The 18,769-nt window shown below is 37.5% G+C and overlaps 1 protein-coding gene across 3 annotated transcripts in view; it reads right to left on the reverse strand.

Moving 5' to 3' along the window:
* Positions 1-18,769, reverse strand: part of CDKAL1 (CDK5 regulatory subunit associated protein 1 like 1) — a 649,842-nt gene that overhangs the window by 445,949 nt on the left and 185,124 nt on the right. For all 3 annotated transcript variants that reach the window (XM_036026451.1, XM_028511592.2, XM_036026452.1), the window contains exon 6: positions 2,221-2,317. In XM_036026451.1, coding sequence (XP_035882344.1) covers positions 2,221-2,317 — 97 coding nt within the window. The remainder of the gene's footprint in view (positions 1-2,220; positions 2,318-18,769) is intronic.

The raw sequence follows: 18,769 nt of genomic DNA on the forward strand, positions 1-18,769 counted from the left end.
TATATAGTTTAATAATAAATGCTGAAAAGAGAATTAAATTACAACTGTAAAACATTTCCACTGATAGTATGATTCAACTTTTGTAAACTTTTCACCATATACTGATTTTAAATTAAAATAAAACCCTTTTGTAGGTATTAATTTGTAATTTTTAATTTCTAAAAATCAGAAAATACTGATGTTCAACAATTAAGAACAGTTAAGTATAACATGGCATATCCTTCAACAACATATTAATGAATTTAAAATGGTTAAAAACCTCATGTAATAAAAGCTTATAGAAAAATATGACAAAATAGTCTGGAGAGTGTAATTAAGTAAAATGCACAAAGATCAAAAATCTGAAGAGGATAAGCAAGGTTACAATTATGATGTTAGGGTGATGGAATCATGAATTTGCTTTCTATTCACTTTTTTAACAATGTATTCCTAAGTTATTTTTATAAAGAAGCAAAATGAAACCTAAAGAAGTTTAAAGGCACTACAGTGAGACTAGGGGACAGAACAGAAAGGGTGCTAGAGTGAACGAGAAACAGCGGTTAGCTGTTATAGCCGTGGGTTCACGTTATCCCTGAAAATCATCTTCCACATTAAAAGCACTGGGGGTCCTCGCCTGCACTATCCTGAGACTCTCCCCTGCATCCTAACATAGCTCAAGCTCTTTATTGCACACAATGGAATTCAAGAAAATGTGACCATATGCACAGAGAGAAGATGTTTTTGCCATACTAAAGAAACTCTACTATTCCGGTAACTCAATTCCTTGAGATGAACTCTAAGAGGAATCCCAAGCTTTTACCACATTCCCTCTGTAAAACCAAATTCTAACTAGTTTCCTACTTCCCCAACACAGCAGGATGATGTTTATAGAGAAAGTCAGCCTGACATGAAAAGATAACTCAGGACTCCACCTCATTTCATTCCTTAAACCAAGAGAAATCAAAATGTAAACAAAACAAATGATGAAAAAAATACTAAAGTTCCCAAACATTCTGGTTCTGTTTGTTTAACACGAGAATGTTTGTTCAAAGATTATTAAATCTGCTAGTGGGGCAAGAACTTCACAGAAGAAAACAAGTTTATTACACTGAGAATACAGTATAAGAACCTGTCAATGGTGTATCAAATAAGGAAAAATCCAATAAATTTCAATCCAGGTGTCAATTATTCATACAATTTTTTTCTACAAGCATACAATACTTTTATATTTTTGAAAAACTAAAAAAGACTTTTAAAACATTACTCCTAAACACACTGAGCAGAGCTGCAGCAGAATGTTGGAAAGGATGAAGCACCATCGTGTGCTCAACAAATACTGAGTGACTGGGCATTTCGTGAACAGTGACGGCCACAAGAATAAGGAAGACAGTAGACCGCAGACTCCTGATTTCACAGAGCTGACTGCCCAACAGGGAAAACAAGTATGCCAACAATTAAAATACAAGGGAAGATGCTTTCACTCAGTCAGTCAGTCACCCAGCACTTAACAGAGTGCCTACTGTATGTTAGGCATTGTGGGAAAGGCTTAAGAAACCCGATGAGGGTTTTTAAAAAATTGAACAGCTGTCATCATGAAGCTAATAATTTAAATAGAGACGTAGGCTTTATTGAAAAAAATCACGTAAGTTAACCCCAAAATCACAACTCTGTGAAAGGCTGAGAGAGCAAATGACAAGCAACTGCACACGGTGAAGGGGACCCAGAGATAGGATTACTGAGGACTGCTCAGGGACTGCCAGAGAAAGCTCTACAGAATGGCAACATTGAAATCTCTACAGAATGGTGATAGTGAAACTGAGGCTTGGGGATGAAAACAAGGAGAGTGGAACATTCCAAAAAAGGCATCTATGTACTGGGAGACGACAAGTAATTTAATGCAGTGGGAAAATTATAACAATATAGCAATACCAGACAGGCAGACAAAGGCCAGGTAATTTATTAAGAGACTTAAATTCCATGCTATGACTTATTTACTGTTAGTTTTGGTGTTGTTGTTGTTGTTGTTGTTTTTAATGAGAAAATCTAGGACATATTTTTGTGCTAAGATGAAAAAGTTATAAAGACATGAAAAAGTTTCACAGCAATAGGGGAAGTACATTGAGGATGGTTTTAAGCGTAGCATAGCTTGCAAGTAATGCAGAAATAGAAAGTAAAATGTGGAGTTATTACATGTTTTAACAAAAGAACATCTTCTCTTTTCTCTAGCAGGTACAAGCTTACCCCTATGATACTCAGTCCTTTAAGGTAGTCCTGACGAGGCTGGGCTTGAGGAACACATCCCGCTAGCACTATTTTCTTGTTCTCCTCTTGAGCTTTTCTAGAAGATAGAAAGAAGAAGAGCGTGAATTCTTTTGCTTGTAGGTATACCTGTGGAAACTGATGTTAGTGCATGTTAGTTCTCTAAATAATAACAAGCCCATCTAGCATGAAACTGGATTTTCTTATGGCTGTTTAAAGAAAACCTATTATAATAAGACTCCTGTATGTGTCTGTTTATCAGGCCACAGATGTTATGGTATAGGAAGTATTTAGAAATGACTGAATGAATGAAGGAAGGAAGGAAGGAAGGAATGAATAGGCAAAATATAAAATACAATTTTAACAGCACCTGTGTTTCATTTCAATAACTTAGAGTACTTTGGTACAATTTTTCCACTTGGAATCCCCAAAAAAACTTATTAACAGAATCAAAAAGATCTGACTTCTGTAGATTGCTTAACATATCCAAGAGAGTAATTGCCTGCCTCTGCCATCTGGTTTTACTTTTTTATCTGTAACAAGCACATCACTGCACACAAATGGTTTTCTTGTAATAAATGTGAAATACCTTATCAAACAAAAAAATCTTTCCATTTACATTAACAATCTATACAAAGAAGTAACATCTGGTTTCCTCAAGAACTGCAGCCATAACACACAAAATCTCTGCCAAACATCCAACAGAGTCTATGAGGTCACCAATATTTAAATCCAAATAAAAAGCCTGCTTACTATAAAGCAATTTAATTAATTATTAAGTACCTCTAAGACATGATGGTGAGTGTTTAAGGAACCAGAATGGAGGAAGACATGTGCCTTGTACTCAACAATCTTCTGGTTTATAATAGATAAAATGTAAAAGGACCTAAGCAACACAGCATCATCAAAAACAAACAAACAAACAAACAAAAAACACCCTCAGTGACCAAAAGATGTACAGGCAACATATCATGGAGAAAAAAGAATAGGCACCTAGGAAAAGGCACTAAAGAGTTTCACCAAAAAACCAGGGAGAATTGTAAAGGGAAATAGAAGTTGGAGAGGATGAAAATGGAGGCAGAGATTGCTCTGGTGGTTGTTTCACCATGCACAAAGACAAGAAGAAAGAAAGCAGAAAGAAAGTATTTTATTACAAAAAGAATTTCTATATCAGGGAGACTGATAGGGCCCATTTGTAAGAGCCCCGGATGGTATTTACTTTAGTGGGCAATGGGGAAATCTCTCAAGTATGAGTGGCAGAGTAGACACAGAGCAGAGCCCAAGTTTGAGAACATGACACTGGTGAGAAGCTGTAAAATTAAATAAAAGAGAAAAAGAAGCCAAGAGATTGGGAAATTAAGTGAAGACCCTTGACAAAGGGATATGAGGACCTGAATGTATGTGGAAGATTCACCATAGAGAGAAAAACAGAGAGACAGACAGATAAGGAGGAAGGGGCGGGGGGTGGGGAGGAAGAGGAAGAGATGATTAAAGACAACGCGATTAGTTCTCTTTCTAAAATTTACTTGGAAAACCTCAAGAAAGAATCAAAAGTGATGCCAAGATCTTCAGTCTAGGGCATGTATTAGCAAATGTTTTCTATAAAGGGTCAGACAGCAAATACCTTAGGCTTTGCTGGTCATAAAACTTTAACTCTGCCACTGGAGAGCAAGAATAGCCATACACAATACTTAACCAAAAGGGTGTGTGTCTGTGTTCCAGTAAAACTTCATTTCTAAAAACAAGCAGCAGGTCACATTTGACCCAAAGGCCAGAGTCTGCTGATCCCTAACCTAAGAAAATAAAAAGGTAGCCTTTAGTTGTCAGGAAAAGATGGCTGAGAATTGGAATAGCAAGTAAGAAATTCACATAGGACACTAAAGCTGAGGACCTACTAATGCCTATCTAGTCTCTGGAAATGCAATTCAGCTGGCTGGGAGTGAAGCTTGGGGTAGATTTTAGATTCCAAAATGAGAATCCAATTGAGTACAAAATTTTAATGTTGTTTAGAGATGTGAAAATATTTCTATAGGATTAAAATATTGGTGTGGAAAACAAAAAAGAGGTAACATCACCAATATCATTATACCAACAATAATAATCATGGTTAGCATCTATATGGCACTTCGTCAAGGTAACCATTTTACATAATGCACCTGAAAACAGTACAGCCGAAATACAACAACTGAGAAAAAAAATGTTCCGATGACAGTATAAACATTAGATAGGGTCATAAAACAGCCCAAGAATGATTTTAAGGGAGTGAGCAGAATACCAGAAAATAAAGCTTCAAAATAGAGATGCTTCATTAAGTCACTTATTTAAAATATTATTGATGCTTTTACTGACTTTGGCTTTAAAATGTGAAAATAGACCAGAATTATAACCTAAGCCAAAACACATACCCCAGTTATGGAATATTAATGCCACAATTTATATGTGACCAAATAAAGTAGCAAAAGCTTTAAGGCAATTTCTCAAAGAGTATTCTTGTTCTGAACATTCCCTTCTTACATCCTATTCCTTTTGTTTAGTGAGTTTTGTTCAGGTTAATAAAAGCCAGAAAAATCTTTAGAAACATATCCAGCACAAGCATGTTTTTAAAACCTCTATCTTTCAAAATATAAATGCTGATAAAAATAATTCCTTAAGAAATTTTAAAATAGTATAAATTTCCATGTCTTCATTTTTAGATAACCTTGAAGTGTTAATTAAAATGAAAATTGAATATAAAGTTAATTCCTTAAAATCATTAATATTTTCTTGAGACATATTTCTAAATTGAAAGAGAAATAGCCTGGTCTAGAGTGTTAACTTGAATAATATAGAAAACAAAGAAATATATCCCTTTTTGCCAAAAACCAAATGCAAACAATAATTTGTACAGGATCTTAAAATTCACAGTATCAGAGAAAACACACAAGGATGACAATATCATTCCTTTTTTCCACAAATGAGAAATTAATATTTGAGAAGGAGCCATGTTCAGGGCCCAAAGTTCCACTCTGTGCAATCAGTGGTGGAGCTGTGATGAGTCCCCAAGATCTACTGGGTCCTTGGGTATTATGTTTCCATTATATTTCAGAACATAAATCAAATGAGTTTTGATTGTGTAATAAACTCTGGAACAAACTTTCAGAGTTTATTACACAATCAAAATTTCTAAAACAGCATAGAAATTTAGAGAGACTATAATGTATCAAATGTCTTCAAACTAGAAACATAAATTAGTATTTGACAGTTCTTGTTTTCCTGAGTCTTGTGAACAAAATAACAGTCTAATAGAAAAGGAATAAATTCATGCGTATATCAAGAAAAACATAGGCTCTCTACAAGTAGCAGGTAAGAAGGAAATGTTTCTCCATGTTTATTTCTCTTATTCCTTTTCTCTTCCATGCCAATTGACATTTAATCTATATAAAATACAATAATGTCTAATCTTCAACCAAAATTTGTGTTCATGACTGTTTTAAAATATATATGATTTTTATTTCTAAATATGTATTAATATACTCCTAAAAACTTCCTCACAACACCAGAAAGAGGGTGAAATCAGTCTGCTTCTGTACAAAGCAAGCATACTCTTAACTACTCTGCATGCGATTAATGTCTGCATTCAAATATTCAAGTGAGAGGATACTTATTTTAAGTGTTTATTTATGTGTAGGCATGGAGCTATGTGAAATGCATAAAAAACATCACAGCACATTATGCAACAGAAAACAACTAAGGATCTGTGGTTGTGACATACTTCAATAACTCTGATGTCCTTCCTGAATTGTGGAACAACCAGTGAAGAAGGAAATAGTTTGTCGTGACAATGCAACTCTGTCCTGACAGGAGTTGTCAGGACTTGTTGAGTGAGGTGAGGAGCTACCAAACACTGAAAATAAAGTAACTCCAAGACTTGACGGGATTCACTAATTTGAAAAAAAAAATCCAAGCAGATGTATTAAAATGTGTAACCTGAGATATCTTCATACATTCAAATCCAAAGTACTGGAATGTAATATAATCTCGGGAACACAAGGCTGAACACTATCTTAACCAACACTTTATGGGGCACATTTTATGCCCCATGAGAAGAAAGAATGTAGTCTTCATTGCACCTAGAAAAGCAGAGTCCAAAGGGTAAAAGTTTCTCAACATCTGTAACAGTGGCAAACAGAGCAGTCACCTAAGGCAGACAAAAACCAGTCATGAAATCCCCACTTGATTCAGTAGCTTTCCTTTGTATTGTGCTTGCTGCCAATACAAGTTCTTGAGTTCGCCTATGAAAATTACTATTTATTAAGTCAGTAGTTCAGCATTTCATTTTTTCATTCTATCCTGCATTTACACATCACATGCCAGACACACATACACACACACACAAATAAATAAATAAAAAGATAGTCACTGATCTCAAGGAGTTCACAGTCTAGTGAGAAAAGGAAGAAATGGGCCTTAGAACCCAGGTTTTTGCATGAAGGGAAAGAAGAGAGATCTGGAGGTAGCAAGGAATGCTGAGGTAGCCCTGTAGGAGAACCTGTATGCACTCCTGTAGAGACCTAAGGGTAGCCGGGTGTGAAGGAGAGGCAGCTTTCTCTGAAAGCAGGTATATAACCCTGACACCAACCAGATGAGGTCCCTGAGGGACCAGATCAGGGGTACAGGGGACGCTGAGCAAGGCAGACCAGAAGTGTCATCCTTATCCTCATCCTCCTCCACCACTACCACCACGACATCCTGTCACTGTGCTTTCATGTGCTCTGTGTACCAAGAGTCTGTGAATGATTGCATTTGAAGAAAGGATTCTGTGACTTTAATTTAAGGGGAAAAAAGTGAGAACAGAACATAGACTTTTTTTTCCAGCTTCACTGAGGTATAAATGACAAGAATATAGAATTCTATGAATAAGTTAAGGATTTAAAGAAAGCTGGTTCACTATAGAAAGGGAGTTTCAATGAGAAGTATAAGAAAGTTTTAAAAAGCTATAGGGGATACAAGTGATGAGGGAAGGGGGTGAGACCAAAGACAGGAGGGATAGGCAGAAGTACAAGGAAGTACCTCCTGCAGAAATCCAAAACTGGGTGACTGGTGCTTCCATGCTGGGTAGAAACTAAGAAACACGGCAGAAAGCACTGGGTAGGCCTAACTAGCTTCATGGCTTCAAAGGGAACCAAGTGCAGAGAATGAGAATGACTCCTTAGGCTAGAGTAAGAGGCTTCTCTCTGAATTCTGCCGGGCTAACCACTAAAAGTCATTCTCCCTAGAAGTCAGGAAATTAGCATTTCCCCAGGTTGAGGGACAGGGACTGCACGTGTGGGAACCCTTGTAATTCTAGGATGCTGGCTGCTGTTGACCATGGTCTGATGTGCCTCCATGAGAAACTGAACTGGTGAATGTGGTTGTTACAAGTTCACTCCCTGGGTCCATTTATCTCTAGGTTCTAATTTATGAAATCAAGTTTCTGAACCTGCAAAACTTGAGGTTTGTACCCTAAAAACATTGACAGCACCTACTTATGTCATCTGGAAAGCCAGCTTGTCTCTATGACATGTTTCCACTCCTCTGAAACTGAAACTTCCATCCTGCAAGGTAACCAAGCATACACACTCTCTGGTTTCTAAGCCCGTGGCTGAAAAGTTGTATCTGAAGTTCCAAACGCCATAGGTTTGTTCTTTGATGATGCAGAAATTCATCATCAAGACATGCGTGCAAGTTAATGGTAAATAAATTAATGGCCAGTTGTTCTTTCCAAAAACCTTGGAATTTTTCTTAATAACGTCGTCTTCTCTCACACCCAATCCATTAGCAAATCCCTCTGACTGTACCTTGGAAGTATGTCCATGTTCAGCCACTTTTTACTACCTGTATGGCTACCATTGCGGTTTAAGCCACTAACATTTCTCCCCTTCTTCCTTCCACCTTTGTTCCCTTATAGTTTAGTCTTAACACAGCAGCCAAAGTGACTTTTTAAAATACGAACCAGGCTACAGCACCCCTCTCCCTCAAAGACTTCTCATTGATTAAAAGTCAAAAATCTCAGAGATGGCCAAAGCGGCTGGCTCTCCACTACCTGAGCATTCCGCCTTCCCTGCTTCCCCGCATCTCCTGTAACTGCACTACACTTTTCCTCAGAGTCTGCTCCACCTACATAGGCCTTCTAAGTCTTCCTAGAAAATGGCAGGCAGACTCCCACATTAGGCCTTTGCACTTGCCATCTCCTCCACTAATAATACATTTTAGCCTAAGTTTGCTCATGCCTCACTTCCTTTCATCTGCCAAGTCTTTGCTCACAGGACATCTTCTGCCCCTGTTTTAAACTGACATACCATAGTTGCACCATGATTCTCACTGCTGCTTTTTTTTCTTCACACTACTTTTCACCTTCTCATATGCTATATAATTTTCTTAACTTTTTATAGTCTGTCCATCGCATGCCACCCCCACAGAGTGTGATTTTGGTGTGCTTTGGTTCACAAAAGTATTAATAGACTTAGAACACAGCCAGTACATTGTAGGAGCAAAAAAAAAAAGGGAAATGGGAGGCATTCCAAATCTAGCCACAAAGGAGGAGCTACAGGAAGGAGGGCGTGGGCATATAAAGGAATACCACAGTCATTTGAGAAACACAGTAATGAAGTGAGTAAGAGCACAGGCTCTGGGTCCAGACTGCCTGGGTCCAAATACAGGCTCTCTTCTGTTTAATATGTAATTGTAGGTATACCAATTATCTCACCTCTCTGTGCTTTAATTTCTGCATTTGTAATAGAAGTTTCTACCTCATGAAGTAGTTGTGAGAGCTAAATGTGTTAGTAGATGAAATGCACTTTTAAAAGTGTTAGCACATAGTAAACACTTTTATAAATGTTTACTATTATTTAAAAGAATTATGAATATCTACAAATACTGACATGAATATGTGTGTACAATACATGAGGTTATACAGAACACAAAATTAAACTTTCGGTCAAGATGGCAGTGTAGGCAGACACGGCTCACCTCTTCCTACAACCACATCAAAATTACAACTAAAATAGTGAACAACCAGCAATCAGAAGTGTCAGAAATTGAGTTGAATGGAAGTCTGACAACAAAGGAAATAAAGAAAACACATCCATCCAGGTTGGTAGGAGGGGCACAGACATAGAACGGGCTTGTCCCTCACCCACATATAATGAATAAAATTTTGGGAGGAACATCTTGGGAAGAAGGAGTCCAAGCCCCACACCGGGCACCCAGCCCAGGGGTCCACTGCCAAGAAGACAAGTCCCCACAACTTCTGGCTGCAAAAACCACTGGAGATTGAGTCACTGGAAGAAACTTCTAGAGCCCCAAGCAGTTCCTCTTAAAGAACCCCCATACAGACCCACCTACTCACACTCACTCCCACTAACCTCCAGCACTGGGGTAGCAGCCAGAAAGGCACCAGTGATACACAGGGAGACACTGTGGTATCTGGCATCGAGGTGAGTGGAAGCCATTGTTCGTTTCTAAACTCTCCCCCGACACAACCTATAAGCTGGTCCATGTCTGAGACTCCATCAACCTGGCTAACACTGTCTGACCAGCCATGAAGATCTCCAGAGACTCTGCCCCACCTGACTTACCAGCCCACTCAAGCTGCTGTTCCATATGAATGGCTGAACTTGGCTCATGCTTCACAACTTCCTAAATCCTCTCAAGCAGGCAACAGCTGGCCTCAGTGAGCAGCAGGCAGGCACTAGCAGCAGCTAGCCTAGAGTCACAGCTTGCCTAGGCCTAGGAATCTCCAAGTCCAGCACAAGCAGCAGCCATCTGAGATTGCTCCAGCAGGGTGGCCCAGGGCAAAACACAGGTGGGGTCAGACCTTGACCTGTACTACCTGGGAAAACCCAAAGCCAGAGCACCTAGTGGGCAGCTACACACCACATAAGAACACCACCAGCTACCCCTGCACAGCTGATCTTCCATGGGGGGCAGTGGTTGGTGGTCAGTGGTCATCACCCAGTCCTTGCCACTGACTGGCCTGGGTAAATCCCTCCCATTGGTCGGCCAACAGCGACCAAGGCTCAACTACAAGAGGAGGGTGTACTCAGGCTACATGATGGGTACACCTCAAAAAACCCAGCTTAGGTGATAGGAAAGGCTGTGCCACTGGACCCTACAGGACACTTACTACATTAGGCCACACTACCAAGACACAGAGTCAAAGCTGCTCTACCTAATACATAGAAAAAAACACAGGGAGACTGTCAAAACGAGGAGACAAAGAAGCATGGTCCAAATGAAAAAAGAGATCAAAACTCCAGAAAAAGAGCTAAACGAAATGAAGATAAGCAATCTATCAGATGCAGAGTTCAAAACACTGGTTGTAAGGTTGCTCAAAGAACTTTAGTGAGGGCCTCAGTAGCATGAAACAGATCCAGTCAGAAAAGAAGGATTCACTAGTCAAAATAAAGAACAATTTACAGGCAAACAACAGTAGAGTGGACAAAGTTGAGGGTCAAATTAATGATATGTAACATAAGGAAGAAAAATACAACCAATCAGAACAACAAGAAAAAAGAAGCCAAAAAAATAAGGATAGTAAAGCAGTCTCTGGCACAACTTCAAGAGGTCCACCATTCACATCACAGTGGTGCTGGAAAGAGAAGAGAAACAGCAAGAAATTGAAAATCTATTTGAAAAAATAATGAAAGAAACCTTCCCTAATTTGGTGAAGGAAATAGATATTCAAGTCCAGGAAGCACATAGACTCTCAAACAAGATGGATGCAAGGAGGCCCACTCCAAGACACATCACCATTAAAATGCAAAAGGTTAAAGATAAAGAGAGAAATGAAAAAGCAGCAAAAGAAAAGAAGTTAGTTACTTACAGGGGAGTTCCCATAAGACTGTCAGCTGATTTCTCAAAAGAAACTTTGCAGCAATCTTGGCTGTATGTCCCTACTTTTATGACTTTGTATAATTCTTGTCAATCCCTTCTAGCCTGCAAAGTTCCTTCCTTCCTTCCTTCCTTCCTTCCTTCCTTCCTTCCTTCCTTCCTTCCTTCCTTCCCTCCTTTCTTCCTTCCTTTCCTCTTCTTCTTCTTTTATTTTTGGTGCGTAATGATCAGTGTCTTTACTTCTAAAGCATACATTAGACTCACTATATATTAACATCAAAATAGGCTATCTAGAATGGAGTCATTTTTTTAAAAATCCAAATTCTCACCTTTTTTTAAGATCCAAAATGGCATGAAATCAAACTATACAATGCTATGAATAGTATAACTGCTCTACTGTATAATAACTATCTTTGTTAAATAAAGAATTAAGAAAACAAAGAAGACACTCATAAGACTATTCTTAAAAGCCTGACATGAAAACAGGGCAAAGGAAAGAATTCACCAACAGCTGCGGTAAGGCATCATCCCAGGACTGTGACCACTTAGGATGATGTAGATGCCATAACCCTCCCTATATACATTCCACACTTGCACTAGATAACTTCAAAGAGCTTCCCAACATTAGTAAAGCTCCTTTTGAATAGGAACTTTTCCCAAATGAACATATTTTAACATAATGGTCAATATTCTCTATAATATTCCTCATAAGTGGACATGTGACTTCTGCTTTACTTCTTCAGAGGCAAGGAGTTCATTATTTCAAAATTTTCTGTTTAATTACTTAACACCTGTTTTCACCCATATGTTCTTATCATTATACTCTACTTCAGATAGCTTCAAATCACGCATCCAAATTTGCCTCCTTTATCTCCCAAAGCTTTATCCTCTACACTGGTCTTATCCCAAATCATGTTTGGTCAAAAAAATGTGTAACCATTCTAAAGGAAATGTTTCTACAATACATGACATGCTTACATTTCTTATCTGTGTGTGTATATATGCATGTATATATTAGTCTGTTCATAAAGATGCAGTCATGTAATATAAAAAACAGAGATATTTATTGAAGAAGATACAAGAAACATTGTACATAGGATAATGATGCCTCAGCCCCCTTCAAAGTAGGCACCTTGGGACCTCACACAGATCTTTGTTGATTGCAGCCCATACATGTTGAACATTCTCAGGTGTTCTGCTTGTTGCAGGCCTTCTAGAACACGGGTCCCTTTCAACAGATTCTCAACCATTGTTGAAGTGCTTGGGCACACTTTTATTTACACTGCACTCATTGCATCGTCCCTGAAAGCCTTCTAAATTATTCGAATAGTTTCCACAGAGGAATGTTCAAGCCTAACACACAAAATTTGACGCAGATTCATTGCTCACTCGCTCAGTCATTTTGAATGTGACAGCCACACAGTACATATGCTCCCTCAACAACATCTACCACACCAACTGACTAATACAGTGAAGTCATCATTGTTCACTCATGCTCATTCCAGTCCACTCTCCTTGGCTGCCAGGTTACACTAACATCACACAAACCATTCTCATTACATTAACAATGGCTGGACTCTTTCCAGACAGAGCTCACATAATATACAGGGTCCAGAAGAATTAAGGCTTATTTGAGTGTGGTTGGTAGAGTACATGAATGTCTCACACAAAATGGACAGCAATTTGAACCATTTCACCTAAAATGTCATAATATGCTTGAGTATGATATTGCTATGTTACAGAATCACATGCTTACAAATATGTAATAAGATTTTGTAATAAAAAAGGGACATTATTTATGCTGAACCAAGTATATACATACATACATAATGATTATATATTTAATGATTACTTTATATAATGTGATATATAGTGAATCTAACTGAACCTGTAGTTGACTGCCTTAGATAATCATGTAGATATAGAATTTGATACCTGTAGGAGACATTCAAAACTTTCTAGCCCTGTTGTTTCATATTATGAAAGATTAAGTATCTTGCCATTGGTCAAAGTAACAACAGTACTAGTAGTCCTCTATCACTGCCCTTTGCAAAGACATAAAGATGTCCTGACCCAGAACTTACCAAGATCCATAAGGTTGAGTGGCCCTTTAATAAATAATCTCAGTAAGCCATAATTTTGATTCTTTTCTTTCTTTTGTATCAGCTATAACTTCTCAAAATGTTATTTAACTTTTTAACTCAATCTATCATGACCATTTCTAACTGTGATGCAACAAATCTATGAAAATTTTTGGAATAAGGGATGACAATCAACAACTTCATCTTATATAAGATTTCACAAATTCATTTATAAAATATTTTGTGTCTATTACATGTACAATATACACTTAGAGGCCTGTCAAATAGTAAGAGGAATTTGTGCTTCAAGGAATACACATGAAGCTGAAAAATCTAAAAAAGAAATATGCAAACTGAACAGAAATATAAATGTACTTATTAATGAACTACTTAAAGTGTACAAGTAAAGAAAAGAGTATAAAAATGAAAAGAGAACCAACTGCATGGGAAAACACATTTGCCAATAGTACCTTGGAAAAGGGTTTGATCTCCAAAATATGTAAAGAACTCACACAACTCCACTCCAGGAAAACAAACCACCCAATTTAAAAATGGGCAAAAGACCTGAACAGACACTTCTCCAAGGAGGACATACAGAAGGCCCAGAGACATATGAAAAGATGCTCAGCATCACTAGTCATCAGAGAGAGACAAATCAAAACCACAATGAGATATCACTTCACACCAGCAAGAACAGCCATCATAAACAAATCAACAAACAACAAACGTTGGAGAAGATGTGGAGCAAAGGGAACCCTAGTACACTGTTGGTGGGAATGCAGACTGGTGCAGCCACTGTGAAAAAGAGTGTGGAATCTCCTCAGGAAACTAAAAATGGAACTGCCTTTTGACCTAGTAGTTCCACTGCTGGGATAATATCCAAAGAACCTTGAAACACCAGTTCATAAGAACCTATGTACCCCAATGTTCATAGCAGCACAATTTACAATAGGCAAGTGCTGGAACCAACCTAAGTGCCCATCAGTAAATGAATGGATCAAAAAACTGTGGTACGTTTACACAATAGAAGTCTATGCAGCAGAAAGAAAGAGGGAGCTCCTATTCTACACAACAGCATGGATGGAACTGGAGAGCACTGTGCTAAGTGAAATAAGCCAGACGGTGAGAGACAAATACCATATGATCTCACCTTTAAGTGGAACCTAATCAACAAAACAAATAAGCAAGCAATATATAACCAGAGACATTGAAATTAAGAACAATCTGACAGTAATCACAGAGGTGGTGGGAGGGGATAATGGGGAGGGAGGGGGGAAGGGTTTTCAGGAACAACTACAAAGGATTCATGGACAAAACCAAAGGGGGGTGGAATCAGGGGAGGGAGGTGGGAATGGCTGGGGTGTAGGGGTTGGGGAATGGAGGGGAGTAAATGCAGACAACTGTGCTTGAACAACAATAAAATGATTTAAAAAATTAAAATAAACTTTATTTTAGAATAAAAACACTAATTTAACTTTGGAAAAAAATAAGTACAAGTGTTTACATACTAGTAGACACCAAACTCTTTATCAAGGCATTCGCCAGTAAAAAAAAAAAAAAAGAGAGAGAGACAGACAGACAGACAGACAGAAAAATGTACCCAAATACAAAAATACATACAATTGTATGTAAATAATACTAATATACTATATACATTACACAATACACTATAATATTAATATTACTATTTTTAAACACCATACTGCAAAAGAAAAGTAGTGCTCCAAGTTCAAACAGGGAAGAAGTCACTGCAGACTCAATTAAAGTGTTAGCAGAACCTTCTTTTCTCATTGAAGGGCACCAGAATATACCACCACAAAGTATGACACTTTGGCACAAGGATTATTTGAGCTGAAAGCAGTTTTGAAACAGCAGACTCAGGGGAAAAAAGCTCTCTCTCCTCTCCTATCTGGCTAAAAGCAGGACATAAATTGCCATTTGGAAAGTTACCTCCCTCTCTAGTACCAGAAAGAGAACAACTCCAGAGACAACTCTGATCTGTGTAACAAACCCCACTAAACAATTGCCATATATGTCCTAATCACCTTCCCATAATTTACCCCTCCCCAAGAAAACCAAAACTTTTTCCTTCATCTAAAGTCTTCCCCCCTCTTTACCCCCTTTGTTAAAATGGTATATGATCTCCAAATTCTAACTGCCTTCTATAATCACATTTCTTTGTGAATTCCCATGCTTACTTAAATCTTTTTCCTTTTTCCTTTCATCTGTCTTTTATCAGTTTGATTCTCAGGCCTCAACTGTTGAACCTAAGATAATACATACAAAAAGATTTTCTTTTTCCTTATCTTACATTATGAAGTTTAAGTTTCAGTGGTATTTTCATGTCATTTCCAGATCCAAAATGATTGAAAATTAATGAAAAGCAGACCACTGTATATATGACACCTCACTACATTTAAAACTGCATTTAAGCCCTAGCTGGTGTGGCTCAGTTGACTGAGTGCCAGCCTGCAAACCAAAGGGCTGCTGGTTTGATTCCCAATCAGGACAAATGCAAGTGTTGTGGGCCAGGTCCCCAGTTGGGGCCACATGAGAGGGAACCACACATCGATGTTTCTCTCCCTCTTTCCCCCTGCCTTCCCCCTATATAAATAAATTAATTAGTTAATTAATTGATTCTTTTTAAAAATAATTTTTAAAAGCTGCATTTAAGACTCATACAGCACATAGCATTTGAATCAATCATTTCCTTCTTGTTAAGCTATAGTAAGTAAATCACCTCTTCTGTAGGAGTATTAACAAAAAATAACCTAAAGTTATGATATGTATATTCTTATTATGTAGAATATCCCTATAAAATGAAAAGCAAGTCTGTAATTAGTTCATGTCCCCTAAGATCACTATCCTGATACCCTACTCATAGCAAACATTTTAGGAGGTAATAGCCTCAACAGAAGAAAGGAACAAAGAATGGAAGGGAAAAGAAATGAAAAAATAAAAAAGAAAGAAAGAAAGAAAAGAAAACTCAAGGATATGTCAGTGTATCAGACCTTAACAAAATGACATTAAGAAGAGACACCCAAATCAGCTGTCATACTTATTCAATTCACCATCCAATTTGCACATCTCATTGTACTTTAATTATCACATTCACCAAGAAACACTAAAATTAAATTACAGCATGAATCCATGTTATATTTTGAGGAAGAAATAAGGAAAATTTACTCTTCTGTTTCCTATTGAAAAATGAATTAAAGAAATAAAAATTCTGAAGGAAAATGCATACTTGGGCTCCATCCTGAATAGTACTCCTTGGGCTGGAGTACTATTAGGTCTCAACCTTGTTTCTGATGGGAGATCCAGACAAATTTAGAATTTAGAATTGGCTATAAATCTGAATAAAGAGTTATTTTAAACACTTATGTTTCTAAACAGAATTTTTGAGGTTGTTTTTCCAAAGACACATTAGTTAACATAAAAACTGACCTTTTGGAAAGGTAACAGAAAAGTGCTCTGTTACTTAAAAGAATAACTGGCCAAGCAAGAGACAAAAATAACTGGGAAGGGCAAAGAGTCTACAAGGATAACCTCCTAAACTAATTTACATGATCATGGAATTCCCACCTACAGGACAGGGGGGCAAGGGAACAGATTAACTTCCTTCAAAGCCGCCATAACTGAGCTTCAGCAAGCAATGACTCCTGTAAAACCAAGAGGTTTCATCTGAGGAGCAACAAGCAGAGAATACCAGTATTTTAGGGCAGTATAAAACACTCATACTTAATACTGTTGTTGAACTAGCTAATTCAAAATGAGTCACTGTCCCTAATAATCTATACTGTTCTTATGCCATTGACTGATAATAATACTATAGTTGTTTCAAAAGACATCTTCTCCCTATTAGAACACAAGCTTCTTGAAGACAATGACTAGATATGATTCACTTTGTAAACCAAAATTAATTTTAGATTAAAATAAACATTAAAAAATAATTTATTTGAGCAAAAGAAGCTGCATCCCAGGAGACACAGATTCAAGTTGCAACCCAAACTGTGTCTGCTGTGACAAAGAGGAGGCCACCTTTCATAGCGAAAGTTCCCACTTAAGTTACCTATTAGGCCTGTTTTATTGGGTAGGCCAAAAAGCCCATATGGATTTTTCCTTAAAAATAAAAGGCACACTTTTCATTTTCATCAATAACTTTATTGATTGGAATATTTTGAGTATATTAGCTATCTCCTGCTATTGGCTTCTAGTGGGTAGAGGCCAGGGGTGCTGCTAAACGTCTTCCAATGCACAAGACAGATGGCCTGTCCCACAGCAAAGAATTATGGCCAAAATGTCAATAGTATCAAAGAATGCCAATATGCCAATATGACCAAAGAACTGGTCAAAATGTCCATAGTAACAAGAAACTTCGCAAACCACTCTTGACACATTTCATCAGTCACAGCACCTCCTCCATACACTGTACAAATCTTTTCTTGCATTTCAGTTGCATTTTTACCTTTCTTGAAATAAAAAAGCATATTAAGATTAAAGCACAAAAATTCACCAATTTGATAGGTTTTTTTTTAATGCACACAGATATGACAGCTGTCACAATACAATCTAACAAAATTATTTTAAAGGAAATTAAAGACAACTAAGAGCTACCAGTGCCATGGTACATAATAGACTTTTTGGCCAGCCCATTATATAAATGCAGTATTCAAAAATCACCACTTATGATTGATTGATCCAAATCACACAGTCCTGTCTGGTCATCATTATGGGTCTGATTGGAGTTACGGAGCAGTTCTGATGGGATGGAGCATAAGATCCAATGGATCTTATTCCATTGGTTGAAAGACAAAACCAGGAACTTCCTTATAACAGTTGACTCAGCCAGCTTAAACCAGCATGGGAAGCCCAGAGTTCACTCTAAGGTTCTTCTTACCTGTATACAGAGTATGTGAGAAGTCCCTGTCAGCAAATGGCTGTTAGGCTCTTATTATTTATAAAATCTGTAACCTCACTTACCATGGGGAACCCATCTCAGCAGATAAATTCCTTCTCGGGGTTCTTACCAAATGAATCTTTCTTCTCAGTGTCCACAAATCTATATACCTCAGGGCACATTTAAAAATAAAAAAACCAGCGCGGGCTGCGAACCAAAGTGTCGCAGGTTCAATTCCCAGTCAGGCCACATACCTGGGTTGCAGGCCACAGCCCCCAGCAACCGCACATTGATGTTTCTCTCTCTCTCTTTCTCTCTCCCTTCCCTCTCTAGAAATAAATAAATAAAATAAATAAAATCTTTAAAAACTAAAAATAAAAAACAATAAAAAAACCTCTTACAATTTAATAAATGAAATAAAAGCCAATACCAAGATATAACATCTAGAAATAACACTAGAAACAATCATTAACTAAAGTTGTGATTAAAAGCAATGCTATGTCTCTCTTTTAATTTAATAAGGCCACCATTAAACAGGAATCGATCTTGTCCATCATCAGAATTATAGATAATGCAGTCAGAGGAGCTGCATTTGATTGGTGTCAACACCATTTATCTAATGAATACATTTAAATTTTAAGGTAAATCATCTAAAGGTTTTCATTCTTACAAATCAAATAGACAATTTATAAGAATTACT

The sequence above is a fragment of the Phyllostomus discolor genome, chromosome 5 (assembly GCF_004126475.2).
Source record: "Phyllostomus discolor isolate MPI-MPIP mPhyDis1 chromosome 5, mPhyDis1.pri.v3, whole genome shotgun sequence".
Classification (NCBI taxonomy): Eukaryota; Metazoa; Chordata; class Mammalia; order Chiroptera; family Phyllostomidae; genus Phyllostomus; species Phyllostomus discolor.